This window comes from Ostreococcus tauri (assembly GCF_000214015.3).
Source record: "Ostreococcus tauri WGS project CAID00000000 data, contig chromosome 03, whole genome shotgun sequence".
Taxonomy (NCBI): domain Eukaryota; kingdom Viridiplantae; phylum Chlorophyta; class Mamiellophyceae; order Mamiellales; family Bathycoccaceae; genus Ostreococcus; species Ostreococcus tauri.
The window spans coordinates 17,697-40,148 of NC_014428.2; the positions used below are offsets into that span (position 1 = coordinate 17,697).

The 22,452-nt window shown below is 59.9% G+C and overlaps 14 protein-coding genes across 14 annotated transcripts; 7 read left to right on the forward strand and 7 right to left on the reverse strand.

Annotated features, from left to right (window-relative positions):
- Nucleotides 1-165: 165 nt before the first annotated feature.
- Nucleotides 166-1,986, forward strand: OT_ostta03g00100 (unnamed product; the record flags this gene model as incomplete). The annotated part of the gene is made up of 1 exon (XM_022984652.1): nt 166-1,986. One exon carries the CDS (start codon nt 166-168, stop codon nt 1,984-1,986), a length of 1,821 nt encoding a protein of 606 aa, XP_022838397.1.
- A 208-nt stretch (nt 1,987-2,194) lies between these two features.
- OT_ostta03g00110 (unnamed product) lies at nt 2,195-4,666 on the reverse strand (the record flags this gene model as incomplete). Its single annotated transcript, XM_003077873.2, has 1 exon — nt 2,195-4,666. The coding sequence occupies one exon, from the start codon at nt 4,664-4,666 to the stop codon at nt 2,195-2,197; it is 2,472 nt and encodes an 823-aa protein (XP_003077921.2).
- Nucleotides 4,667-4,977: 311 nt separating this feature from the next.
- Nucleotides 4,978-7,122, forward strand: OT_ostta03g00120 (Nucleotide-diphospho-sugar transferase; the record flags this gene model as incomplete). Its single annotated transcript, XM_003077874.2, has 1 exon — nt 4,978-7,122. One exon carries the CDS (start codon nt 4,978-4,980, stop codon nt 7,120-7,122), a length of 2,145 nt encoding a protein of 714 aa, XP_003077922.2.
- Nucleotides 7,123-7,194: 72 nt separating this feature from the next.
- Nucleotides 7,195-8,493, forward strand: OT_ostta03g00130 (unnamed product; the record flags this gene model as incomplete). The annotated part of the gene is made up of 1 exon (XM_003077875.1): nt 7,195-8,493. The coding sequence occupies one exon, from the start codon at nt 7,195-7,197 to the stop codon at nt 8,491-8,493; it is 1,299 nt and encodes a 432-aa protein (XP_003077923.1).
- Nucleotides 8,494-8,506: 13 nt separating this feature from the next.
- On the reverse strand, nt 8,507-9,895 carry OT_ostta03g00140 (Oxysterol-binding protein; the record flags this gene model as incomplete). The annotated part of the gene is made up of 1 exon (XM_003077876.1): nt 8,507-9,895. The coding sequence occupies one exon, from the start codon at nt 9,893-9,895 to the stop codon at nt 8,507-8,509; it is 1,389 nt and encodes a 462-aa protein (XP_003077924.1).
- A 317-nt stretch (nt 9,896-10,212) lies between these two features.
- Nucleotides 10,213-11,394, reverse strand: OT_ostta03g00150 (unnamed product; the record flags this gene model as incomplete). Its single annotated transcript, XM_003077877.2, has 1 exon — nt 10,213-11,394. One exon carries the CDS (start codon nt 11,392-11,394, stop codon nt 10,213-10,215), a length of 1,182 nt encoding a protein of 393 aa, XP_003077925.2.
- A 179-nt stretch (nt 11,395-11,573) lies between these two features.
- On the reverse strand, nt 11,574-12,623 carry OT_ostta03g00160 (NADP-dependent oxidoreductase domain; the record flags this gene model as incomplete). Its single annotated transcript, XM_003077879.2, has 1 exon — nt 11,574-12,623. One exon carries the CDS (start codon nt 12,621-12,623, stop codon nt 11,574-11,576), a length of 1,050 nt encoding a protein of 349 aa, XP_003077927.2.
- A 198-nt stretch (nt 12,624-12,821) lies between these two features.
- On the forward strand, nt 12,822-14,108 carry OT_ostta03g00170 (P-loop containing nucleoside triphosphate hydrolase; the record flags this gene model as incomplete). The annotated part of the gene is made up of 1 exon (XM_003077880.1): nt 12,822-14,108. One exon carries the CDS (start codon nt 12,822-12,824, stop codon nt 14,106-14,108), a length of 1,287 nt encoding a protein of 428 aa, XP_003077928.1.
- Nucleotides 14,109-14,278: 170 nt separating this feature from the next.
- On the reverse strand, nt 14,279-15,361 carry OT_ostta03g00180 (Lactate dehydrogenase/glycoside hydrolase, family 4, C-terminal; the record flags this gene model as incomplete). Its single annotated transcript, XM_022984654.1, has 1 exon — nt 14,279-15,361. One exon carries the CDS (start codon nt 15,359-15,361, stop codon nt 14,279-14,281), a length of 1,083 nt encoding a protein of 360 aa, XP_022838398.1.
- Nucleotides 15,362-16,353: 992 nt separating this feature from the next.
- On the forward strand, nt 16,354-17,295 carry OT_ostta03g00190 (Bile acid:sodium symporter; the record flags this gene model as incomplete). Its single annotated transcript, XM_003077882.2, has 1 exon — nt 16,354-17,295. The coding sequence occupies one exon, from the start codon at nt 16,354-16,356 to the stop codon at nt 17,293-17,295; it is 942 nt and encodes a 313-aa protein (XP_003077930.2).
- Nucleotides 17,296-17,408: 113 nt separating this feature from the next.
- OT_ostta03g00200 (WD40/YVTN repeat-like-containing domain) lies at nt 17,409-18,749 on the reverse strand (the record flags this gene model as incomplete). The annotated part of the gene is made up of 1 exon (XM_003077883.1): nt 17,409-18,749. The coding sequence occupies one exon, from the start codon at nt 18,747-18,749 to the stop codon at nt 17,409-17,411; it is 1,341 nt and encodes a 446-aa protein (XP_003077931.1).
- Nucleotides 18,750-18,815: 66 nt separating this feature from the next.
- Nucleotides 18,816-19,961, forward strand: OT_ostta03g00210 (unnamed product; the record flags this gene model as incomplete). The annotated part of the gene is made up of 1 exon (XM_003077884.1): nt 18,816-19,961. The coding sequence occupies one exon, from the start codon at nt 18,816-18,818 to the stop codon at nt 19,959-19,961; it is 1,146 nt and encodes a 381-aa protein (XP_003077932.1).
- Nucleotides 19,962-20,258: 297 nt separating this feature from the next.
- OT_ostta03g00220 (Ribulose-phosphate binding barrel) lies at nt 20,259-21,585 on the forward strand (the record flags this gene model as incomplete). Its single annotated transcript, XM_022984655.1, has 2 exons — nt 20,259-20,312; nt 20,749-21,585. 2 exons carry the CDS (start codon nt 20,259-20,261, stop codon nt 21,583-21,585), a joined length of 891 nt encoding a protein of 296 aa, XP_022838399.1.
- A 108-nt stretch (nt 21,586-21,693) lies between these two features.
- Nucleotides 21,694-22,416, reverse strand: OT_ostta03g00230 (unnamed product; the record flags this gene model as incomplete). Its single annotated transcript, XM_003077886.1, has 1 exon — nt 21,694-22,416. One exon carries the CDS (start codon nt 22,414-22,416, stop codon nt 21,694-21,696), a length of 723 nt encoding a protein of 240 aa, XP_003077934.1.
- Nucleotides 22,417-22,452: the final 36 nt, after the last annotated feature.

Genomic DNA, 22,452 nt, shown 5'->3' on the forward strand with positions numbered 1-22,452 from the left:
ACGAGGACGACGGGCGGCGCGCGCGCGTCGAGAGCGATCGCGCGCGGAGGGAGGGGCGAGCGATGGGAGCGCCCGTCGCGCGCGTCGTCGAGCGGGCGACGAATGGTGGAGACATCACCGGCGGTGCGTCGTCCGAGCGAGGTCGGGTGGGCGCGACGCGCGACGATGGGTGCGTCGTCGTCGGACGCGTGGGGATTCGTCACGGCGAGTGAATCGTCGTATCCAAAGCTGGGTGAAGCGCTCGACACGTTCGATGAACGGGCGGAGCCGTTGTTCTATCGAGAGGGAGAGGTGTGGCGGAGCGTCGTTGGGAAGTCGTCGAGATTCGGCGCGCTGTGGTTCGGTGTCTTGGGCCTCGCTCAAGCGTTGGTACGCGTTCTTATCTCGCCTACGTGGCCAAACTTCTTCGAAGCAATCGCCGATGGAACGATTCTGACGCTCATCGTGGCTCCGGCGGGCGCGGCGGCGGCGACGTTCGTGTACGAGTGTTGGTGTTCGTTTCAGCTCAGACTACTGGCACCGTTTTTGCCTTACACTCTCAGTCCATACTCTTCTAAGAACCCCAGCGCGAAGGTTCGAGATGAACTCGTGCGCAAGGCGATGAACTCTCGCCGCGTCCATCGACGATTTGCGCGAATAAAAGCGGCGCGCACGTTCGCATCCGAGGTGTGCGCACAGTTCGCTACGGCCGCAGTGGAGGCGCCTAGACGCGCGCTCGCAGTCGCGTTGGCGCTCAAGGCATTTTCGATCATCAACGTATCGACAAACACCGTGTTGGATTCGCTGTTGTGCGCGACGCTCGTCCTCTCTTCTGTCACAGTAAACCTGTTGGAGCGACGCAGAGGTCCGCAGAGAATGCTAAAGGAGATGTGTTTCGTAGAGGAAGAATATCTGAAAGCTCAGACGAAAGGAACCTTCTTATGTCGTTGGGCGTTTGATCCGTACGAAGACCCGGCGGGATTAAATTTGACCTCGGAACACAAGCGATTGACCAACGCGGCAGTGGCGGATGCCTTAGCCGCGTCGTGTGATGCGAGTGGGATTACGCCTGAGACTTCCATGGCGCTCGTCTTGGATGCTGCTGACGGTAGAACGAGCAAGGAGCTCATGTCGGTTGGCATACCGAAGACGTCCATTTGGGTGCCAAATCTCTACACGCACGTGGTGCACGCTCTGCGCAAACGCGTAGGAGTGAACGCCGTGGCGACCAAAGTCGAGGCGTTTCTCGCGGCTCGGGATCCCAGAGCGACGCAGCTTCAATTGATTTACCTCGATCATTGTGGTGCGGTAGATAATAGAACACAGCAGATTTTTGACGTCTTCTCTAGGCACGCCATCGCCGACGGAGGCGTCATAGCCGTCACGTTTAGCACACGGGGTAAGCGGAGCGGCAACAGCAAAGCAACGTCGGTTCAATTAGCGGCGAAGGCTTTAGTCGAAGCCGCGGAAGTGCATGGATACACTCTCGAGGGCGACGCGGCGCCGAACGTGGCGGGTCTAGTGGACTACACCGTCGCCGTGAGACCAGAACTTGGTGGCGACGCGCAAAGGAGTTCTGAGTACGCGAAAGTTGCAGACGCGCTTCGGAAAAGCGCCAACGCCATCGAGGCTTCGTTGGTCGCTGATAATGACGGCATGATCGCTTCATCTCTTGCGCTGTGGTTGAAGGACTCTGAACCAAAGGACGAGTCCGATGAAGCGCTCGAGACGGGCAAAGATAGGCGGCGGCGTCGGCTAACGAAAGATTTATCCGGACGAGTGCTGAAGCGTCTCGCCGCGGGAGAGAAAACGTTACAAGCCGATGGGCGAGCCATGCGTTCGCTCGCTCGTGAAGTGGTTGTTTCAGCGCGTGCGGCGGCTGATTTGCGCGACCCACTGAATGTGCAGTTCGTCGCCGACGTGTCGGCGGAGCGAACTTACTCGAAGTGTCTCTACTTGTACAAAACGTTGATGTTTTTTGTCTTTCGCGTGCGCGTGGCGTCGTAGTAACTCTGCGAAAGGTCGGATTAAAGCGGCGGCGAGAGACTTGCCCGAGCACATCGAATATGAGGGGCAATATTTGCCGTACAAACTTGCGGTCGAACGTTGCATGTAGATTGCGTGTAGAAGTACCATGGTACCATGGACAACTTACTAACGTTAGTACATTTCTAGACCCTAGCTTGCGCGCACAAGCGCGCGCGTCTTCGTTCATTTACTCCGCTGATGCCTTGTAGTTTCTCCTGTACCCTTCGCGGCCGTTCTCATTGGGACAATACTTTGCCTCGCCATCTTCCAAAATTGGAACGATGGATTGCTCGCCCTTGTGATACTTGATCGTCGGCGACCACACGAGCTGGATTGTTTCGCCAACATTTTCAAAGGAGTGGATCCAACCGCACGGCATGAATAGAATATCTCCCGCCTTGACGATTGCACCGAAGCCGTGCGATTGCGCGATTTTCGGTTGTTTGTTCAAGTCGACGTTGAAGGCATTCGCCATATAGATTGGATTGTACATCCGGCCGGTGCGCGCCTCGAGCGGGTACAAATTGTCATCGTCAGCTCGATCCCAAACAACCGCCCGCTTCACTCCCTGAAGCACCAAGACCATTACATGCGCGGCTTTATTGTGGTGATGCGCGTGATACGCTCGAACGCCGTCGCCGCTAGCGAAGAGCATAAACTTTTGAAATTCTGTGGGATTCTCTCCGTGCAGTATCTCGGACACATACGACCAGTCGCCGCGAAGTCTCTGTTCAACTGTCTTTCTCACGTGTTCGGCGAGCGCTGGACATCGTTCAGGAATGTGCCATGAGTGCACGCTCGGAGGCCACAAGTTATCGGCTGGGTGTAAAAAGTCTACCTTGTGAGTCCTCGCGCTTGCGTTACCCATGAACTCACTATTGAAAAAGTCTCGTAGCGTTTTGATCTCACCCTCGCCTTCGAGAACGTTGAGCGTATCATCGAGAGACAAACCTCGTGTCGATTTGAGGCGCTCGGAAAGATCTTGCAACAATCTCGGATGCGTTGCTCTCATTGATTTTGCCATCGCGCGAATCGGGCGCACGATTTTCGACCCTAAATCAGGGTCCGAGTCCCCGCACAAGTCCAAAATAACCTCTCGCGTCACCGCACCACGCAACGCAGCGGCGAGGTCAGCGTGTTCGATCACCACGGGCACGCCTTTCTGGACGTATTCGCGTACGAAAGCGTCGCTCGTCAATGCCGACGCACTGACACGTTCGATTTGCCTCCACTCGAAACTATTATCGCTCGATGACACCAACAGCGGAGTATCGTGATGCTCCACCGACTCGACAGTCGGCCCGCGCATCTCCCCCAGACCATCCACGACTTTACCACTGCGATCGTCGTCGGCTTCATTATCTCTATCTATAATCTTCAGAAATGCTGAGACGCTTCTCGCATCATTCGGTCCGATAAAACTCTGTGCGATCCGGCTCAATTCGTTATGATTTCGAACGTACGGCCCCGTGTGCGCGATCTCGGTTCGTCGAGCGTTAATCTCCTCGTCGGCGTCGAGCGACTCATCCGCGGGCCACGGGCACCGCAGGGGATCACAGCACGGCGCACGAATATCGTGCTGCCGATGCGATTGGAGCAAAACAATTTTAAGTGCGCCCTCGAAGCCGTAACGATCCAATAGGTTGGCGCGCTCCTTCAGGAAGATGACGTCGTCCTCGACGAGGCCATGCTTTTCAACCAATTCTTCCGTCGATGACTCGATGACATCCCGCACGAAAGATCTGAACTGGGAGGGATACTCACGGTGCACAGCGCCTCCTTTGACCCAACATCTGTAGTCAAGGATAGCTCCGATCGTCAGCGGCCAGTTCCCGTTTTGAAGCTCCACGATGCACGCCGGTTTCGTTTCGTTGGCTGATTTCGCTCGACACTTTTCCTCGCTGGGTACGTTTTTTTCCTTTTCCTTGATGACGTATCCCTCGACGAAGTGCCAGTGATGATTCGTTCCGGGAATGGTCACCGAGTTCGTTTCGTACCGTCGGAACATGTCCTCGTTATCTATCAGCGTCACCGACGCGTCGTCCTCGTCGAAGAACATGTTGAAAATATTTCTGTCGTAATTTCCGAGCAGAAAATCAAGCAGCGTCATCGCGACGATGTCTTCGCGCTTTAGTCGAGAGACCAGGCGAAATAACTCCCTCGTCATCTTGTTCTCCCCTTCTCTGGCGCCGTTGATGTCCGTCGCGACGACGCCCCGCGCCCAATCCGTGACGAGGACGCGCGCGACTTGCTTCCCGCCGAACGAGTACTCGTCCCTCGGCGTGAAAAACCTGAGCGTTTTCAACTCGGTGTGGGCTAGATATCGACCGAATCCCATCTTTTCAATCAAACCATGGATCGCCAAGACGCGTCTCGATCGATCGACGGAACCGATCGACGCGTCCGTCTCGCTCGGGCACGTTTCTTCAACCGGCGGCGCGTTCGCATGCTGACGAAATTCTCCTCGAATTCCGCACCACGCCTTCACGCTCACCTCTCTCCCCGTCGTCGTCACGCCTCTCAACACCATCGCGCTGGATTTTCCGACGTACCTTCCCGGACGTCCCGCGTCGACGCGTTCGACGCGCGCGTCGCAGTCGCATCGCGCGCACCATCCATTCGCATCCACGACGTCCGACGCCTCCAGCTCCGCCTCCATCGCGCACCGCTCGCACCACGCGCACGTCTCAAACCTCGCGCGCGTCTTTCCCACCCCCGCGCGCGCCGACGCGCGCGCCGTCGTCCCCAACCGTTTTCTCGACGCATCGACCATGACGATGAGAATGACGACGAGAACGACGAGAACGACGCCGACGCCGACGCCGACGCCGCGCGCGCGCGTCCGACGCCGCGCGTCTCGCCCCCCCCCGCGCGCGCGGCGTCGCATCGCGCGGTTGTCTTCACGCCCGTCGTCGTCGTCGTCGTCGTCGTCGTCTGACGACGCGTCATCGAGCGACGCGCGCGAGAACGATGCCGCGACGCACGCGCGCGGGGGCCGTCATCGCGCTCGTCGTCGTCGTCCTCGTCGTCGTCGTCGCGCGCGGGGTCGAGCTCGCGCGCGTCGGTGCGGGCGTCGAGACGATGACGACGAGGACGACGAGGACGATGACGATGGGAATGTCGACGACGCGCGCGACGCGACGCGACGCCGAGGCGCGGGGAGAGATCACGGCGGACGCCGAAGACGATGCGCGCGCGATCGACGCGGGGTCGGGGGGGACGGGCGAGGAGGAGACGGCGGGAGAGACGCGGGCGGAGCGGGACGAGACGGCGGGCGAGACGCCGGCGGCGGACGCGGAGACGGACGAGGACGACGGATACGTCTCGGTGGGTAAAATTAGAAAGACGGGTCTGTTGAACGCGATGGACTTGGAGGAGGGGGATAACCTGCTCGTCGCGGCGAAGATGCGAGCGCATCGGAAGGAGTTGATTTTACTAAACGCGAACGCCGGAGGCGTCGTTCTGACGGCGAACGCGGTGAGCGCGATGCGAAAGGTGGGCATCGAGCACTTCGTAGTGTACACAGAGAGCGAGAAGACGTGTAGGGAGGGGTTTATTGACGCGGGTGGGCGAGACATCGACTGCGCGTGGACGTCGTATCTACAAAAGCATCCGCGTCTGGGCATGTTTGGCGTCGCTGGAGATACCGGCGCCGACGCATTTAGATTATGGTGGTCGCGGATGGAGTACATGTGGCGGCTCTCGGGGGCTGGTTACAACGTCATGTACGTCGACACGGACGTTTCATTTCGCGTGAATCCGTATCCCGCGCTAAAGAACGTGCTCGGCGACATGCACGTGCTCGCTCAGGGGGAGTTTCAGGGCGTCCTCGGATTGAACATCGGTTTCATGTACATTCAAAACGCGGCTGAAAATGGAATCGCGAGAGGTATCTTTGGAGAGTGCGTGGCGCGAATGCTCATGGTGCTCGAATCCGAGCCCCCCCTGCGAAAATGGAACGGCGAAATCGCTGGCGGCGCGAAAGAATCGATGTGGGATCAGCACATTTTCAATGATGTCGTGGCTTCCGCCGTCGTTGGACATTTCATCAATCCGCGACAAGGCGCGCGCGTCATCGAGCCAGAAAAGCGACAGGAGTGGACAGAATCACAAGGATTCCCATCCAGTCATGATTTGGATTGGCAGATCAAGCGTGTTGAAGTTCCACTCGAGCTACTCCCAGCAAAGTTCACGTCCGATGAAAGTTTTGCGAGCAAGTTCAACCGCGGTCACTCAGAAGGATTTCAGGTACATTATCGTAAACTGAAGAATTTGAGCAATCGTACGGATGCAGACGAGTTTGTCGCGATCGCTCCGTTTTGGTTGCTTGACGGATGGACGGGCGCAGGATGGTCGCCGAAAACTCAAGGCGCTCACAACGCGTGGCTGGGAGATTCGCCCGTGATGATGGCGCACTTCGTTGGTGGATTGGATAAGTCTCTCGAGATGAAAGCGTTGGGTTGGTGGGATTATGCCGCAGACGCGCATGCGTCTCGTTCGTCGCTAGATACGAATGAAACGCACAGTCGTTTCGTCGCCGTCGAGGGATTGAGAATTAGCGGAAAGGATAGCCACGAGGCTTTGTATCGAGTCAAACTGGAAGTTTTCAAACTCGCAAAGATTGGAATGATCACGCATCGGCGCGTGATTGCGCCTGCATTTTCTTGCAATGAGTCATTCATCGAGAAGAAAGAGAACGCGGAGTTCGGTGTTTGGAGCCAGAACAACTTTGTACTCACGGACAGGTGCTGGGTACCGAGTGAGCGCGATGAGTTGTGCTGCGTGCCGAAGCATCTCTCTTGCCCTGGCTTGGTGGTGCAATCGGTCGAGTTCCATGATGACGCCGCGTACAGCGACTTTCGTGGGGACGGAGAGCGTGAGACAGTCAACCTCTCCAAAATCGTGGGCGATGGAAAGAAACTCACGATGGCTGCGCTTCAAAAGTCGCGTCTCAACTCTGACGCGAGCGTCGTCGTGTTGAAGCTCTCCGACGTCGATGTTTTACCAGAAATAGAAGATGCGGACGAGGATTACGCTCGGGCGATCACGACGGAGCGTGCGTGTCAGAGAGGTCTCGCACGAAAGGAATCGTCCGAGTTCGAGTATCCGTGGTAGCTCGGTGGAGACATCGTGTCGCGCGCTGTAACTGTACACACCACACGCACGCTCGTCGTCGCGCGTTGCGTCATGTTGAACGCGTGCGTCGACGACGACGTGCACGTAAAAACACTACCGCGCGTCCTTCTAGAGTGGGCGGCGCATCACGTCGGGGCTTTCGTCGACGACGACGACTGCGAAGAGCACGTGATTTGCACCGATTACGACGGAAATCAACTCTCCGTGGATGCGAGACGAGCGATTCACGAGGAGGCGCGACGGCGACACGTTCGAGCGAAGAGCGTGGACGCGAACGATGGCTCGCGCGCGGTCGCGTTGACGCGAGATGGCGTGGATGAAAACCCCGCAAAGCGAAACAAGGTGTACCGGGACGAAGACGTCGCGGACGAATGCGAAGACGGTGAGGAAGAGTTTGCGCGCTGGGCGGAAATGCACGGTTACACCGATATGCGGACGACACCTTTCGATGTATACGATGAGCTGAAGATTTCTAAAGAAAGTACCAATCCCGCGGGTCGCGCGCGCGCTACGTATCACACGCAGTCGCTGAAGTGGCATCCGTCGGAAACGTTGCTGTCGTCGAGCGCAGATGAGGGCGAGCCTACATCTCGCGGTTTCTGTGACTCTTGTCAGTGTGTATTACAATTCGGTCGATGGTTTCACGCCCACGTTCGGGGTGAGAGAGGAAGAGACTTTTGCTCGACGTGTGTGAAGTTGTCAAAGCGCGTCACCGGTCGAGAGTACGACAGAAGGTTTGATGCTGGTCCCCTCGTTATTAACGATGAGAGTATCTTGGTGAAATCCATGGAAGATTTAGAATCTGATAGAGAGGCGTACGAATCGTCACTTGGCAGTGGCGTGACGAAAGCGGTTGTGGCGTGCCAAAAGCTGCAGCGTCTTGGCATCGCGTTTTCTGTGTTCAAAGACATCGATCGCTTTCGGCTGTACAAAGAGTTGGGTTGGGATGCGCTGGTCAAATCAGAAAGGCACAGCGAGTCTGACATATTCGATCTAGATGGGTTCACTGTGTACGATCGCTTCTTTGCTGGCGAAGACGAGGACGACAGACAGTATCTCTTGTTATGTCCGGAAGCTGAAAGTGATGTTGACACAACCGCAGATGAAGCGGACGATGTCGATGATGAAGCTGAAGTCGAAAAGTTGCTCGAGAGCGGTCGAGACGAGATCGCGAGCGCGCCGCGAAAATCTCGCGAAGATTTTAACGGCGAAGCGGAGGACGAGTTCCCGCGTCCCCCCATCGCCGCAGTGCTTGCTGATCCGCACATTTCTGTCACGCCTACTCAGGTTGATGACGACGTATGGAAAAATTTGGCAAAGCGTTTAGGTGATCACACAGATGTTAATTAGCAAAGACTAAGATTTAATCCTTCGGATACTGCCATGGACTGAATTTCTTCGGTGCCCCCACCGGTTTGTTCGCGTCGTACTCGCCGTTGTACTCCCACACATCAGTTCCAACAGCTTCTTCGAGCTCGTGCAATTCGGCATCCTCCGCCTTCTTAAACCATCTCGGTGCCCACACGTCATCCTTTTCTTTTCTCTCACGTCGCTCGGCGCGCTGTTGTTCCTCGAGCTGATGCTTCAGCGAAGTCGCATTCGTTTCCCCCTTATCAAGCGCCACCCGGTCCGGACGCAGTCGAGAGTCGGACGCTAACAAACCATAGTCGGGCGCACTCGACATCTCGTTCATGCCGATCGTGTACGTTGTAAACCCGTACTTATTGGCCGGTTTCGGCCATGGATCAACCTCCCAAAGCTTCACCGATGCACCCCCGTCCACAATCGAGTAGCTCAAGTCCCGGTTCCAATGTCCGGAGACGTTCAACGCCGGAGTTCCGTCCGGACGCTTGATCTCCCCGCTCACAACGTAACGGCCAAGACTCATCATACCGCACGCCTTGAAATCCAACTCCGCGATGGCACCCGAGGTCAGATTCATCACCTTCATCGGACCGAAAGTGTCGATCCAGATACGGCCGATGATCAAGTTGTTCACGCGCGAATTCGGTGGGACAATGTTGAAAATCTCACCCGTCTTGTGCAGCGTGATTCGCGTGCGACCGACCGGGAACACGTCAACCCAATTGCCCATGAACTTCGTCGTGACCGCGGAAGTGATGTCGTACGTAAAATTTTTCGTTTTAACGTGACCGGCACCGATGGGTGGGTGATGGCTCACTTGCTCGGCCAGGTAGGTGCTTCCGTCGTCCATCTTCAGCTCGAAAGTCTCGCCGAGGATGGGATTGAATGGCTTTTTTGCACGCTCCATCGTGGAGTAAACCGCGACCGCGAACGCCGTCACCTTGGCCAATCGCACCTCCGGGTCTTCTTCCTCATTCGCGTCGTCGAGGAGTCTTTGATACTGCATGATTTCCGCCATTTTTTGTAGCGTCGAGACGGGTTCCATCAGAAACGTCGGCAACGAAAACACGCTCATGACATCCGACCCCATCATCTCCTTCAGCTGCGCCCACATCGCTTTACGCTCATCCACCGCCTCGCCCTCGGTGTGTTCTCCCGCGTGCGCGCCCTCTCCACCCTCCGTGACCTCGAGATCATCGTACCCAGCCAGGTAGTTCAACCCGTCCCCCACGGCGCCCGCCGCGGCGTTCACCAAGTCTGAGCCCCAGGTCCACGAGCGCGATATCCAGCTCCTGTGTCCCGGCACCGCGCTCGCCTCGCTCGCGCCCGCCGCGTTCGGTCCCTTTGGTGGTAACGCCCCCCCCACGTCATCCACGAGCGTCTCCATGCCGCCGCGACGCTCGGGCGAGGGGACGTCCGTCTCGCACGCGCGTCGTATCCGTTCCCGATGGAGACCTCGCGCGTGGTTCACGGCGCGTCGGCGCGATTAGGACGCGCGCGCGATCGGGACGGGCGCGCGATCGAGCGCGGGCGCGATGGCGCGACCGAGGGATGCGCTCGCGTCGCGCGCGCGCGAGTGCGGGACGACGCGCGCGCGCGCGAAAACGGGACGACGGGACGACTCGTAGAAAACGTGCGTGAGCACCGTGTGAGGGAATCTTGTCCAATCGCGGTTTTACGCGCCAGCTGTCGCGAGGCGACGGACTACCGAGGGAGCTTCGGGAAGGCGGCGAGGGAGATATCATCCGCGGACGTTCGCGGGAGCGGGCCCGAGCGCTTCACGGCGCTCATCAAGACCGATCTTCGCAGTAAACCCGAGGCTGCCTTGGACACGCTCTCGACCACGCGACGCGTCGTCGCCGAGTTGGTCACGTCGCCGAGTCGCCGAGAACCGAAAATCTTCGGCTCTCGTAACTTGAGCACGAGCGGTTTCGAGCGATCTCGGCAAATACGCTTCGATGCAGAGGACGGTCGGGAGCCCGCCGCCGCCGCCGCCGCCGGTCTCTTCTGCGCACGCGAACGAGGAGGCGTCTTGGACTCTGACGTTGACTGACCGCGAGCCGGCGACCGGTCGTCGAGGACCGGCGCCCGTCTCGTCGATTTGACCGCTTCCACCGAAGAAGTCTTCATCTTCCATCGAATCCTTCGTACCGTGCGCATCACGCGCGTGATTCGTGCCTTGATCGCCGCCCGCTCCGCCGCGGCCTCCGCGCGCGTGCCTCTGGGCTTTGTCGGCGGAAATTTTTGCGCGCGAGCGAGCGCGCAAACGAGAACGAGCGATCGCTCCGTGCGACACGAGAAGTTCATGTGACCAGGTTCGCCCTCCGCGACGTCTACACCGTCGACTTGCTCCGCGAGCGTTTCGAGCTCGCACGTTTTCAGCGCCTCCACGCACGCGCCGAAGACGTTACGCTCCATGACGAGCATCAGTTCCCGAGGTTGTAGCTCTACACCACCCAAGCCACATAAAACTAACAAAGAATCCACATCGGCACGACGTAAAGGCATCGATAGCGATCTCACGATGTCCTCCGGTGCCACGTCGAGCGCGCCCGCCGCCGCTTCGCGCGTCGCCCGTCGCCCGACGGCGCGCGCCGCGCGCACGCGCGCGCGCTTCCTTCGCCTCGTCGGTCCCACCGGTCGCCCAAAGCTTCGCATTCGCATCGCTCGACGTCCTCGCGTCGCGCGTGCGCGACGCTCGGCCTCGCTCGTCACCGCGCATCGCTCAGTCTCTCGGCGTCGAGCGCACGCGAATGCGCGCATCGCGTCGACGCCCGCGCGTCGAATCACGCGCGTGAAGTGCTCGGGTGGACACAAGTCGTCGATGATCTTCCTCTCGCTCGTGGACGCCCCGTCGCTCGATCGCGTCGTCGATGACGGCGACATCGACGCGCGCGGAGGGGAATGACGTGAACTGAATCGTCACCGTTTTTCCAGTTCCCCCTGAGCCAGCTAAACTGGGAACCGTCGCGCGTCGGACCCTCGCGCGCGGGTGCACCGCGTAAAACATGAAAACATGTGACGTACCAATAACAATTAAAACGTGAACAATTCTAAGCGCGTGATTACCCGATGCACGGATCTCGGCAGTTGAGGTGCACCTTGTCTATCGCCTTGAGCGTCTCCTTGGAGAGTTTGACGCTCGGCTCAAAGGCGTCGATGTTTTCCTTGAGCTGCTCCATGGTCGTGGCGCCGATGATGGTGGACGTCGCGAACGGTCGCGTCTTGCACCAGTTGAGCGCCATGGTGGTGAGACTGATTCCCGCCTCATCGGCGATCTTCTTGTACTGCTTCGTCGCCTCGACCGAGTTCGGGTTGATGTAGCGCTGCTGGAAGCCGCGAAACATCGTCAGGCGCGCGCCCTCGGGGCGCGCGCCGTCGAGATATTTACCAGTCAAAGCGCCTCCAGCGAGAGGCGTCCACGGAAGGAGAAGGATGTTGTAGTTGGACTTTGCGCACGCCTCGGCGACTTCGGTGTCGAACTGGCGGTGGAGTAAGCAGTACGAGTTTTGGATCGAAACGGGACGCGGGACGCCGAGCTCATCGGCGGCTCGCACGAACTCGCACACCCCAAACGTGCTCTCGTTCGATAGTCCGTAGTGTTTGATCTTTCCAGCCTTGATGAGCTCTCCGAGCGCGGCGACGGTCTCTCGAATCGGAACCGTGTTCGGACGCTCCTTGCTCTGATCGTACTCCGTCGAGCCCGAAAACGCGCCGATCGGAAGGTACCGATCGGGCCAATGCACCTGATACAGATCGATGTAATCCGTTTTCAATCGTCGCAGACTCGCTTCGCACGCCGCGAGAACGCTCTCGCGGTCCAATCTCGCCGGGCACGGCTCTCCCGCCGGGATCGTTCGATTCGCCGCCGTCTCGCTCTTCGCCTGATACCCGCTCACTTTCGTCGCCAACACCAACTCTCGTCGCAGTTCCGGTCCGTTCTTCTCCAGCCAGTTACCGATGATCTCTTCCGTTCGTCCCGGTTTCCATCCCGGCGCCGAGCTCGGCACCGGGTACATCTCCGCCGTGTCGATGAAGTTCACCCCTCGCGTCTTCACCGCGTAATCGAGTTGCTCGTGCGCCTCCGATTCGGTGTTTTGCACCCCCCACGTCATCGTCCCGAGGCACACCTCCGTGACCGCGACATTTTTGGCGTGTCCCAGAGGGATTCGCCGCAGGCTCGTGCGCGGGAGCATCGACGACGGCGCGACGCGGTCGATCGCGACGCCGCGTCGGATTGTGCGGCGCTGCGTCGCGCCGTCGTCGTCCACTGCGCGACGCGCGCGCGATCGACGACGCGCGCCGACGGCTCGATGGACGCGACCGGCGTCGATGGACGCGATGACGTCGTCTCGCACGCCCTGGCGAGAGAGGAAGAGCTCAGGGTGGAGACGCTGCGCAGCGAAGGGTGCGCGATCGCGCTCGTCAGTGGTCACGCAGAGATCTTCGGTTCCGAGCTCGCTCGGGGGCAGAGCGTGAAGATTGGCGGTGGGAAAAAGGTGGCGGTGTTCACGTTTCACGGCGCCACGATCGAGATCACCGGGAAGGTGGAGATCGCGTACGTCGCGGGGGAGACGCCGATGGTGTCGTACGCGAACGCGCACGCCGTGCTCAACGCCAAGCGCGAGCGGGCGGGGGCGGCGGGTTCGTCAGAGGAGGGACCGCGAGTGATGTGCGTGGGACCGACAGATGTGGGTAAGAGCACGGTGTGCTCGATCCTGTGCAACTACGCCGCGCGAAGTGGACAAGCGCCGCTGTACGTCGATTTAGACTTAGGACAAGGCGCGCTGACGGTGCCAGGGACGATTTGTGCCGCCCCCGTGGACGCGCAGATAGACCTTGAGGAGGGTATTCCGCTCGAGATGCCACTTGTGTACTTTTACGGAGATCTGACGGTGAACAATCCGGAGTATTACAAGCACATTGTCACCAGACTGGGCGCCTTATTGGACGAGCGAAGCAAAGCGAACGACGACGCGCGAGCGGCTGGGTGCGTCGTGAACACGATGGGCTGGATCGATGGGATGGGTTTGGAACTCCTCTTGCACGCTAGAGAGGCGTTGAAGATCGATCACGTGCTCGTCATCGGGCAAGAGCGCTTGTACGGCCAGCTTCAACAAAAGCTTGCCGGGACGGATTGCCAGGTGTTTCGCATGCAAAAGTCGGGAGGAGTTGTCGAACGCACGCAAGAATTTCGCCGGGCGACCCGCGACCGGATGTTTAAGGAGTACTTTTACGGCCCCACCGGAGAGCTCGCTCCGGCGTCGCAGACTGCGTACTTTTCACAAATAAGTCTGTATCGCATCGGTGGCGGCCCGAGGGCTCCGGCTTCCGCGCTTCCAATCGGCCAAACGGCGTCAACGGATCCCATGCGCATAGCCCCCGTGGTGCCGTCGACGTCGCTTTTGCACAGCGTCTTGGCGGTCAGTCATGGAAAAACACAGGGCGACTTGCTTAACTCAAACGTCGCCGGTTTCATATACATCACAGAGGTGGACATGATTCAGAAAAAGTTTACGTACCTCAGTCCGTGTCCGGGTGAGTTACCATCCAACGTGTTGCTCGTCGGCAACTTGAAGTGGTTGGGTCTTGACAACTAGGCGCGGCGAGTGTGCGTATCGATGCTGCGCGTCGACAATAGACTACTTGTAGACAAACTGAGTGATAGTGATAATAAAACGGGCGCGCTCTAAATTGACACGCCGCTTGCTCGATGGCTCGCGGCGGGAACGTTGGATGGCGTCTCCTGATTTGCAGTCGAAACGCACATTTAGTTGTTGACGAAGGCCATGCCCTTTTCGATGCTACCGGTGAGCTCAACCTTGAGCTTGGCCAACCAGTCTGCCTCGTAGGCGCTGATGTCTCCGATCGGGAGAACTTCTTCCGCGCCGTTCGGGCCGAGGCGAACCTTGGTGGCGAAGAACGGTAACTCAGTCACGTTAGAGGCGACGTAGGTGCACTCGTACACGTCCGGTTCGCCACTAAGACCGCGCAAGCACGCTTCGGCCATACGCGCGGCGGCGTAAGCCATGGAAAGCGTCGCCGAACCCGCTCCAGCCTTGGCTTCGACAACTTCGGTGCCCGCGTTTTGGATGCGAACGGTGAGCTTTTCGATCTCGTCCGAGGTGAACTCGCACTTCGGATAGGTTTGGCTCAAGAGCGGCAAAATAGTGATACCAGCGTGACCACCGATGACGGGAACGTCGACGTCGTTAATGTCCAAACCCTTCGCCTCGGCCACGAACGTGTTCGAGCGCACGATGTCAAGCGTCGTGACGCCGAAGATTTTTCTCGCGTCGTAGCAACCAGCCTTCTTGAACACCTCCGTGGCGATCGGCACGGTGGAGTTCACAGGGTTGGAAATGATGTTGATGAGCGCGTTCGGGCACGCCTTGGTGCACGCTTGGCACAAATCGCGCACGATGCCGGCGTTGATGGCGAACAAGTCGTCTCGCGTCATGCCCGGTTTACGAGGCACGCCGGCGGGAATGACGACCAAGTCGCATCCCTTGAGCGCATCCTCGAGTTGATCGGCGCCCATGAATCCAGTCACCTTGCATCCGGTGTTCGTGTGCGAGAGATCCGCGGCCACACCCGGGGTGTTCGCCAAGTCGTACAAGCGCAAGTCGGAGATGAGCGGGTTCATCTTCAACAAGAGCGAGAGCGATTGCCCGATTCCGCCCGCGGCGCCGAGCACCGCGACCTTGTACTCGCTCGTCGTCACCAGCGCGTTCGCTCGAGATCGCGCGCCCGCCCGCGCGCGCACCGACGCCCGTCCTCGCGCATCCATCCCACGTCTCGACCGACCGAGCGTCGATCGGGCCGACAGCGCGTCCGCGCGCGCGCACGACATCGTCTCGCGCTTCTCCCGCGCGTCTCTTCGACGCGCGCGCGACCGTGGACGAGAACTTTCGAGACGTCCTCTCCGTGCGTTCGCGCGATTCTCTCGGCGTCCGCGCGTGACGTCGCGTCCGTCGTCGCCGATCGCGTCGACGCGCGCGCGCGACGCGCCAACCACCGCGCGCGCGCGGGTCGTCTCGTATTGCGCCATCGCGCGCACCATGTGTGATACCGCCATGGACGATCGCGCGGGTCGTCTCGTATTGCGCCATCGCGCGCACCATGTGTGATACCGCCATGGACGATCGCGCGGGTCGTCTCGTATTGCGCCATCGCGCGCACCATGTGTGATACCGCCATGGACGATCGCGCGGGTCGTCTCGTATTGCGCCATCGCGCGCACCATGTGTGATACCGCCATGGACGATCGATCGCGCGACCCGGTCGGGGACACCACGTAATTCGATCACTTTCGGGTGTTTTTTGCAGCGACCGACCGGTGGGAATGAAAAACCCGATCCGCGCGACGAGATCGGGTTTTCCCGAGGGGCGCCCGACGCGCGCGATCGACCCCCTCGGCGTCCACCGTCGTCGACGGTGCGGCAGTGCGCGAGGGCTCGGCGGACGATCGCGCCCGGGCTCGCGCGCGTCGTCGTCTTCGGTCGGTGACTCGCGCGCGGTGGCGTCCAGCGCTCGAAGCGGCGGCGGCGGTGGGCCTCGACGTGCGCGACGCGTGCGATGGCGTGCGCGCGCGCGCGCGCGTCATCGCGCGTGAACGTCGTCGGTGGTGGACGCGTGACGGCGCGACGGGGCGCGTCCAAGAGATGCGCGCGCGCTGCGTCGAACGCGGCGTCGTTCGCGCGCGTTGCGAACGATTTGGCGTCGACGACGACGTTGAAGGAGGAAAGACGAGCGAGCGTTAGGTTCGAGCGAAAATGTCGTGCGACTCGCTCTTCTCGCGGTTCTTCGTTGAAGACGCGCTCGGCGAGCTCCGGGGTGGTGTCCATGGCGACGTTTAAACAGTTCTCCGAGGTTTTCGCGAATCTTTTCCCGATCTGGACCATTTTGGCGGCCGTGGTCGGCGTGCTCCGACCGGAGTCGTTTGCCTTCATGACGAGCAACGGATACACCGGATGCTTGGCACTTCTGATGTTCTCCATGGGGATTACTCTGACGATCGATGATTTCAAGCGCGTGTTTGCAAAGCCCGGGTTGATCGGTCTGGGCTTCATCATGTGCTACGTCATCATGCCGGCGCTTGCGTTCTTCATCGGAAACGCGCTCGGTTTGAGCGGTCCGCTCCTTGCGGGTCTCATCCTCGTCGGTTCTATCAATGGTGGGCAGGCGAGCAATCTGTGCGCGTACATCGCACGAGGTGATGTCGCGCTTTCCGTGCTCATGACCACCGCCACGACCGTCGGATGCATTTTTATGACGCCTCTCATCTGCAAGTTGGCGCTCGGCGCAGTCGTGGACGTCGACGCCGTGGGCATGGCGATTTCCACCATTCAAGTCGTTCTCGTTCCTGTTGTCGTCGGGCTGACGCTGAACAAGTACGTGCCAAAGTTCTGCCGATCCGTCGAACCGTTCTCTCCGATCGTCGGCGTGACCATGACCATCATCCTTGTCGGCGGCGCCGTCGCAAACTGCGCGGCGGGAATCCTGGGCGCGGGCATGACGCTTCAAATCGCCGCATTCGCGCTCCACCTCATCGGTGGTTTGGCGGGATACTGGGGAGCTAGGGCGTTCAAGTATGGCGAGACTACATGCCGCACGGTCGCCATCGAGACGGCGATGAAATCGAGCGCATTTGGCTTCTTGCTCGCAAGTCTGCACTTCCCGGAATACCTCGTTCGCGTTCCGTCGGCTGTCTCCGTCGTTTGGATGGCCGTGCTCGGAAGTACGATGGCCGTGGTCTGGCGATTCATCCCTGTGAAGGAAGGGTGAGTGTGTTCACCACTCTCCTTTGAACGCACGGCGAATTAATATCATCTCCGCCGATGTAATACTCAAGTCGCTTTCGAACTCAACCTCGTGCTTCTAAATACAACTAGCTACTCTCAATAAGGCGAGTGTCTTCGACCGAGAGGGCGCGTGCGGTCAACAGAAGGCGGATCCGCGGCGTTTGCAGCGCCTGGCGTCCACGCGCACACGAGTGAATCTTCACCGCACGTCAGCGGCACGCGCGCCGCTTCTGAGGCGTGTCGATTCCCGTCCCAGCTCATCGCACGCACAATGTCACGATGTCCATTTCGAAGGACCGCCACGGGCGGGCCGAGGATGACGTATCCTGCGGTGCCTCGGGCCGGTTCGGGCCCTTGCACGAGAGGAAACACGCCAACGCTTCCGCTCTGGGTCCCGGCGGAGAGATAAAGCTCCCCTGGATCGACTCCGTCGTGGATGCCCAAGACGTAGTCCACCTGCGTCGAGAAGTCCATGAATGACTGAGAGTGCGCGGCCGTTTGCGCGAGTGCCCTCGCATTCTTTAAGTGCACGAGCTGCACACCGACGCGACGCTTGTCGCTCGACGTCGTAAGAAAAATGTGCGCCTCTTCGATCCCCGTCGTGCACCATACGGCGTCCCGCTCGTTACCGCTCGCGCCCGTTCGACAGAAGCCGATGTTATTCACCGCGGCGTCGGCGGACATAATTGTTATCAGAGCATCTTCATCGTTTAACGGAGCTCTTGAACAGTCAAACGCGCACACCAAACTGTCGACGCTAGACGTGTACAGCTCGCTTCGCCTCTCCGGATGAAACCGCACGCGAGTGACGACCTCCGAGTGCGCATCCTGGAACAGTCCCACGCACGCGTCTCCTCCTTGTGTTCGTCGATCATAAAATACGACATGAGCCCCCGCCGCCGCGGCGACGAGCGTGTCTCCGTCGCCGCCGAGCGACGCGCTCGGGACGTCCCGTTCGCCGTACGGCGCCCGGAACACAGCCGTCGCCCTATCGTCCTTCGTTCGCACGTCGTACACCCGCACCGTACCGTCACCGCACGCGAGTACGATCGCATGCGGATCACTCGCGGAGCCAAACTCGCACTCGTTCACCGCGCACCCGTGGCCCGGAACGAATTCGCGCGCGTCGTCGCCGAGCGCTCCGCTCCCGCCGTCTCGCGCGATGATTCGCACCCGCCCCGACGTCGTCGTCACCGCGCACATCGCCCCATCCGCGCTCACTGAGAGATGCGTGTTATACGGCGCATCACCCTCCCTCGCCGTCGTTCTCGTCGCGCGCGCGACGAGCGCGGCGCTCCCATCGCCGCCACCGCGCGCGCACTGAAAAGTTAACGCCTCGTCGTTCGTCGCGTCCGGTTCGTCGTACCCGTCGTTCTCGAACGCGCTCGGCGCGCCCGAGCGGTCGACGAAATCATCCTCCACCGTCGCGTCGCGCATCGAGCGCGTGGGTGTGCGGACGGCGCGACGCTCGAGCGCGCGCGCACACGTCGACGCGCCGTCGTCATGCGCGCGTCCACCGCGTCGCGCCGTCCGCGCGCGCCCGTGGCGAGGGATGGAGGGCGTCGAGGGCGCGCGTCGGCGCGCGCGCGCGCGCGATGGACGATCCGTCGCCGCGGGACGAGCGACGACGAGGTCGATCGCGTCGAGTCGGGAAACGATGGAGGCGACGGGCGGGGGAGCCGTCGTGACGTGGTGCTCGCCGCGTTCGCGTCGTCGATCGCGACGCTCGGGGCGAGAGACGCGGACGCGGGTGAGGTGCTGGACTCGCTCACGCGCATGCGCGAAGACGCGCGATTGGCGTACGAAGAGCACCCGGAGGATGACGTGCTCAAGGGGCAGTTGAACTTTTTCGACAAGCAGGTGGAGAAGACGCGAGCGAACGCGGATTTCTTATCAGAGATCCGACCGATGATCGAGAGCGGGAGAACGAATTATTTGGGTGGGATATCGTTTGCGGTGACGGACGTGCAGGCGGAGATTGACTTTTGGACCAAGGCGCTGGGGATGCGCGTGACGCGAGACGTCGGGAGCGGAGCGGAGCGCGTCGCGACTTTGGCCTACGGACAGAGTAGCTTGACCGCGGACGACGGTGGGAAGGGAGTGGTTGAGATACGACAAGCGACAGGCGACGCGTCGGACGTCGGAAACGTGTTGAGTTACGTGGCGGTCACAGTGCCGTTTGGCTTGCGCGTGTCACAAATTTATGAGAGCGGCGGAGAGTTACTCTACGGTTTTGGTTTTTTTGACATGCGATCGCCCGGGGGTATACCCATTCGTGGTCAGGTGGCGACGAGGCGAGACCCCCTCGAGGTCGTCGCCCTGAACGTACAAAACGTTCGCGACGCAGAAAAATTTCTTATCTCTGAGTTTGGCTTCAAGACGCAAAAGCCACTCGATGAGAACGGTTACGCCCCGAAGTCACCGTCCGGTTCGCGTTTGCTTTACTTCGTTAACCCGATGAAGACATTCACGCTCATCTTACAGCCCTGGCGCGATCGGAAAACGCCGCTGCGTGTCGGCAACGTATTGAACGGAGTCGTTGTCGCTCGCGGCGGCGACGCGACCATGGTGAATGCCGTCGCGGACGCCCGCGTCGCGACAGTGCCCATTCTGTCGCGTCCCGTGGTGAATTCACTCGATTACGCATGATTCGAATGTTTACCCCGAGAGCGTTCTTCGTTCAGGTCGAGCCAGCTCCCCTCGCTCAGCGCGCGGAGCTCGCTCTCGCCAGATAACACGATGACGTCACGATATAGGCTTACGAGTGCGTTTTTTAACGGCCAAAGTGCGAAAGTGGGGGGGTGCCGAACTAAATCACTGAAATCCACGCTGATGCGTATTATACATACCATTTAGACCATGTAGATGCGAAACATAAATTCCACCGGAGGCTCCTTGCGTGACGCCGCCGACGTCTCATCATTCCGCGACTCGAACGCTCGAACGATGTCCACCGAAGCCGAGCGCACGACGTTCGCCGTCAAGGCTGGTTTGGCACAGGTACGATATTTAATGCGCGCGCCCGACGTGTCTCGATCACGAACCTCGAGCGAGGCGTCGAGGACGTTCGACGCCGTGCTCGGCGCTCGTCGTGCCTTTTAGGTCGACGACGACGACGCGAACGATCGCACGAGGCGCGCGCACGAGCGACGCTCGATAGAGCGTCGCACGGTGGTGATTCGATGAAGATATTTCATCCACCCGTCGTCGCTCCTGAGCGTGCCCGTAGAGCGTTGGTCGTCGACGTAGGGGGCGCGATTCGTTTCGTGACGACGTCACGAGTCGAAACAACTCTGAACGAGTGAAGACCGAGAGGAAGCTGACCTCGAACGCGCGCGCTCGAGCTGGACGCTCGCGCGGTCGACGCGTCGGAGCAGGAGCGATCTCGAAACGAAGACTGACCCGGGATGCCGCCGACGTCGATCGATACTTGCAGATGCTCAAGGGGGGCGTCATCATGGACGTCGTTAACGTCGAGCAAGCGCGCATCGCGGAAGAGGCTGGCGCCGTCGCCGTTATGGCGCTCGAGCGCGTGCCCGCGGATATTCGTAAGGACGGTGGAGTCGCTCGCATGTCCGATCCGACGATGATTCGGGCCATCAAGGAGGCGGTGACGATCCCCGTCATGGCGAAGGCTCGCATCGGTCACTTCGTCGAGGCGCAAGTTCTCGAGGCTATCGGCATTGATTACATCGACGAATCCGAGGTCTTAACGCCAGCTGATGAAATCAACCACTTGAACAAGCACAAGTTCAAGGTCCCGGTGCTCTGCGGCTGCCGCGATCTTGGTGAAGCGCTTCGCCGCATCGCAGAGGGCTCGTCAATGATCCGCACCAAGGGGGAAGCCGGCACTGGTAACGTCGTCGAGGCGGTGCGACACTGCCGCGCTGTAATGGGCGACATTCGTCGACTTTGCGCCATGGACGAGGACGAGGTTTTCGTCTACGCGAAGGAAATCCGCGCTCCGCTCGAGCTCGTTCAACAGACCAGGAAACTTGGCCGCTTACCGGTTGTGAACTTCGCCGCTGGTGGCGTCGCGACTCCAGCCGACGCGGCGCTCATGATGCAGCTCGGCATGGATGGTGTCTTCGTGGGTTCTGGTATTTTCAAATCTGGCGATCCCGCCAAGCGCGCTCGGGCGATTGTACAAGCGGTGACGCATTACAACGACCCGAAGATCATCGCAGAAGTGTCTCAAGACTTGGGGGACGCCATGGTTGGTATCGATTGCAAGGAACAAAGCTTCGTGTCGTACGCTGCTCGCAGCGAGTAGACGGTCGTGCATTCATTTTAACAAAATTTAGCGGTTCTTTTAACGATGACTCATACTGTACAGACAAAAATTCCAACGCGACTCCGAGAGCTGCCTCCACCCCAGCTCTTACTCCGCGTCGCTCTCTTCTCCCTCTCCTTTCTCTTCTTCGGGACCCTCTTCTGGCGCTGCTTCTCCTGCTTCTTCTGGCGCCGCTTCTCCCGCTGCCTCTTCTTCCACTTCATCGGCATCTTCTTCTGCTTTTCCCTCGCCAATTTCTGCGTCCTCTTCTTTTTCCTCTTCCTTCTCTTCTTCCTTCTCTTCTTCCTCTTCCTCTTCCTTCTCTTCTTCCTTCTCTTCGCACGCGTTATTCGCCTTTGACCACTCCTTGCCCTCGTCACACTCAGCGGGGTCCTCCATTTCGACGGCTTCCAAGGTTTCACCGGCTTCAGAGCTTACCACCGTCGCTTCTGGAAGGGGACCACCGGCCGTGAACGAAACGTGACGCCCGATTTCATCCCCGACCCAGTTCGCGCTCTGGGATCCGCGCTTCACTCCGTCGTGGGTACTGAACCCGTGTTTCGCCTTCAGGGCTCCCGCTCCACTCGGACGTCTCTGATAGTAAAACGAAAGTAAGCGTCGAGCCATCGAGCGCGTCTCACCGCCGTCCTCGAGCGCGTGCGCCACGGACGCGAGCGCGCACGCCGTGACGACGAGTATGAACACCCATTGAAATTTCGCGGCAACAGTCGTCGCGCGGGACGCCGCCGGCGCCGATTTGGGCGACACGCAGTCGTGAACACCGTCGCGAATACGTCGTGCGACGCGTCTGCGTGCGTCGGCCCGCGACATGACGTCGCCCGCAGCGCACGTCGAGCGATAGCGGCT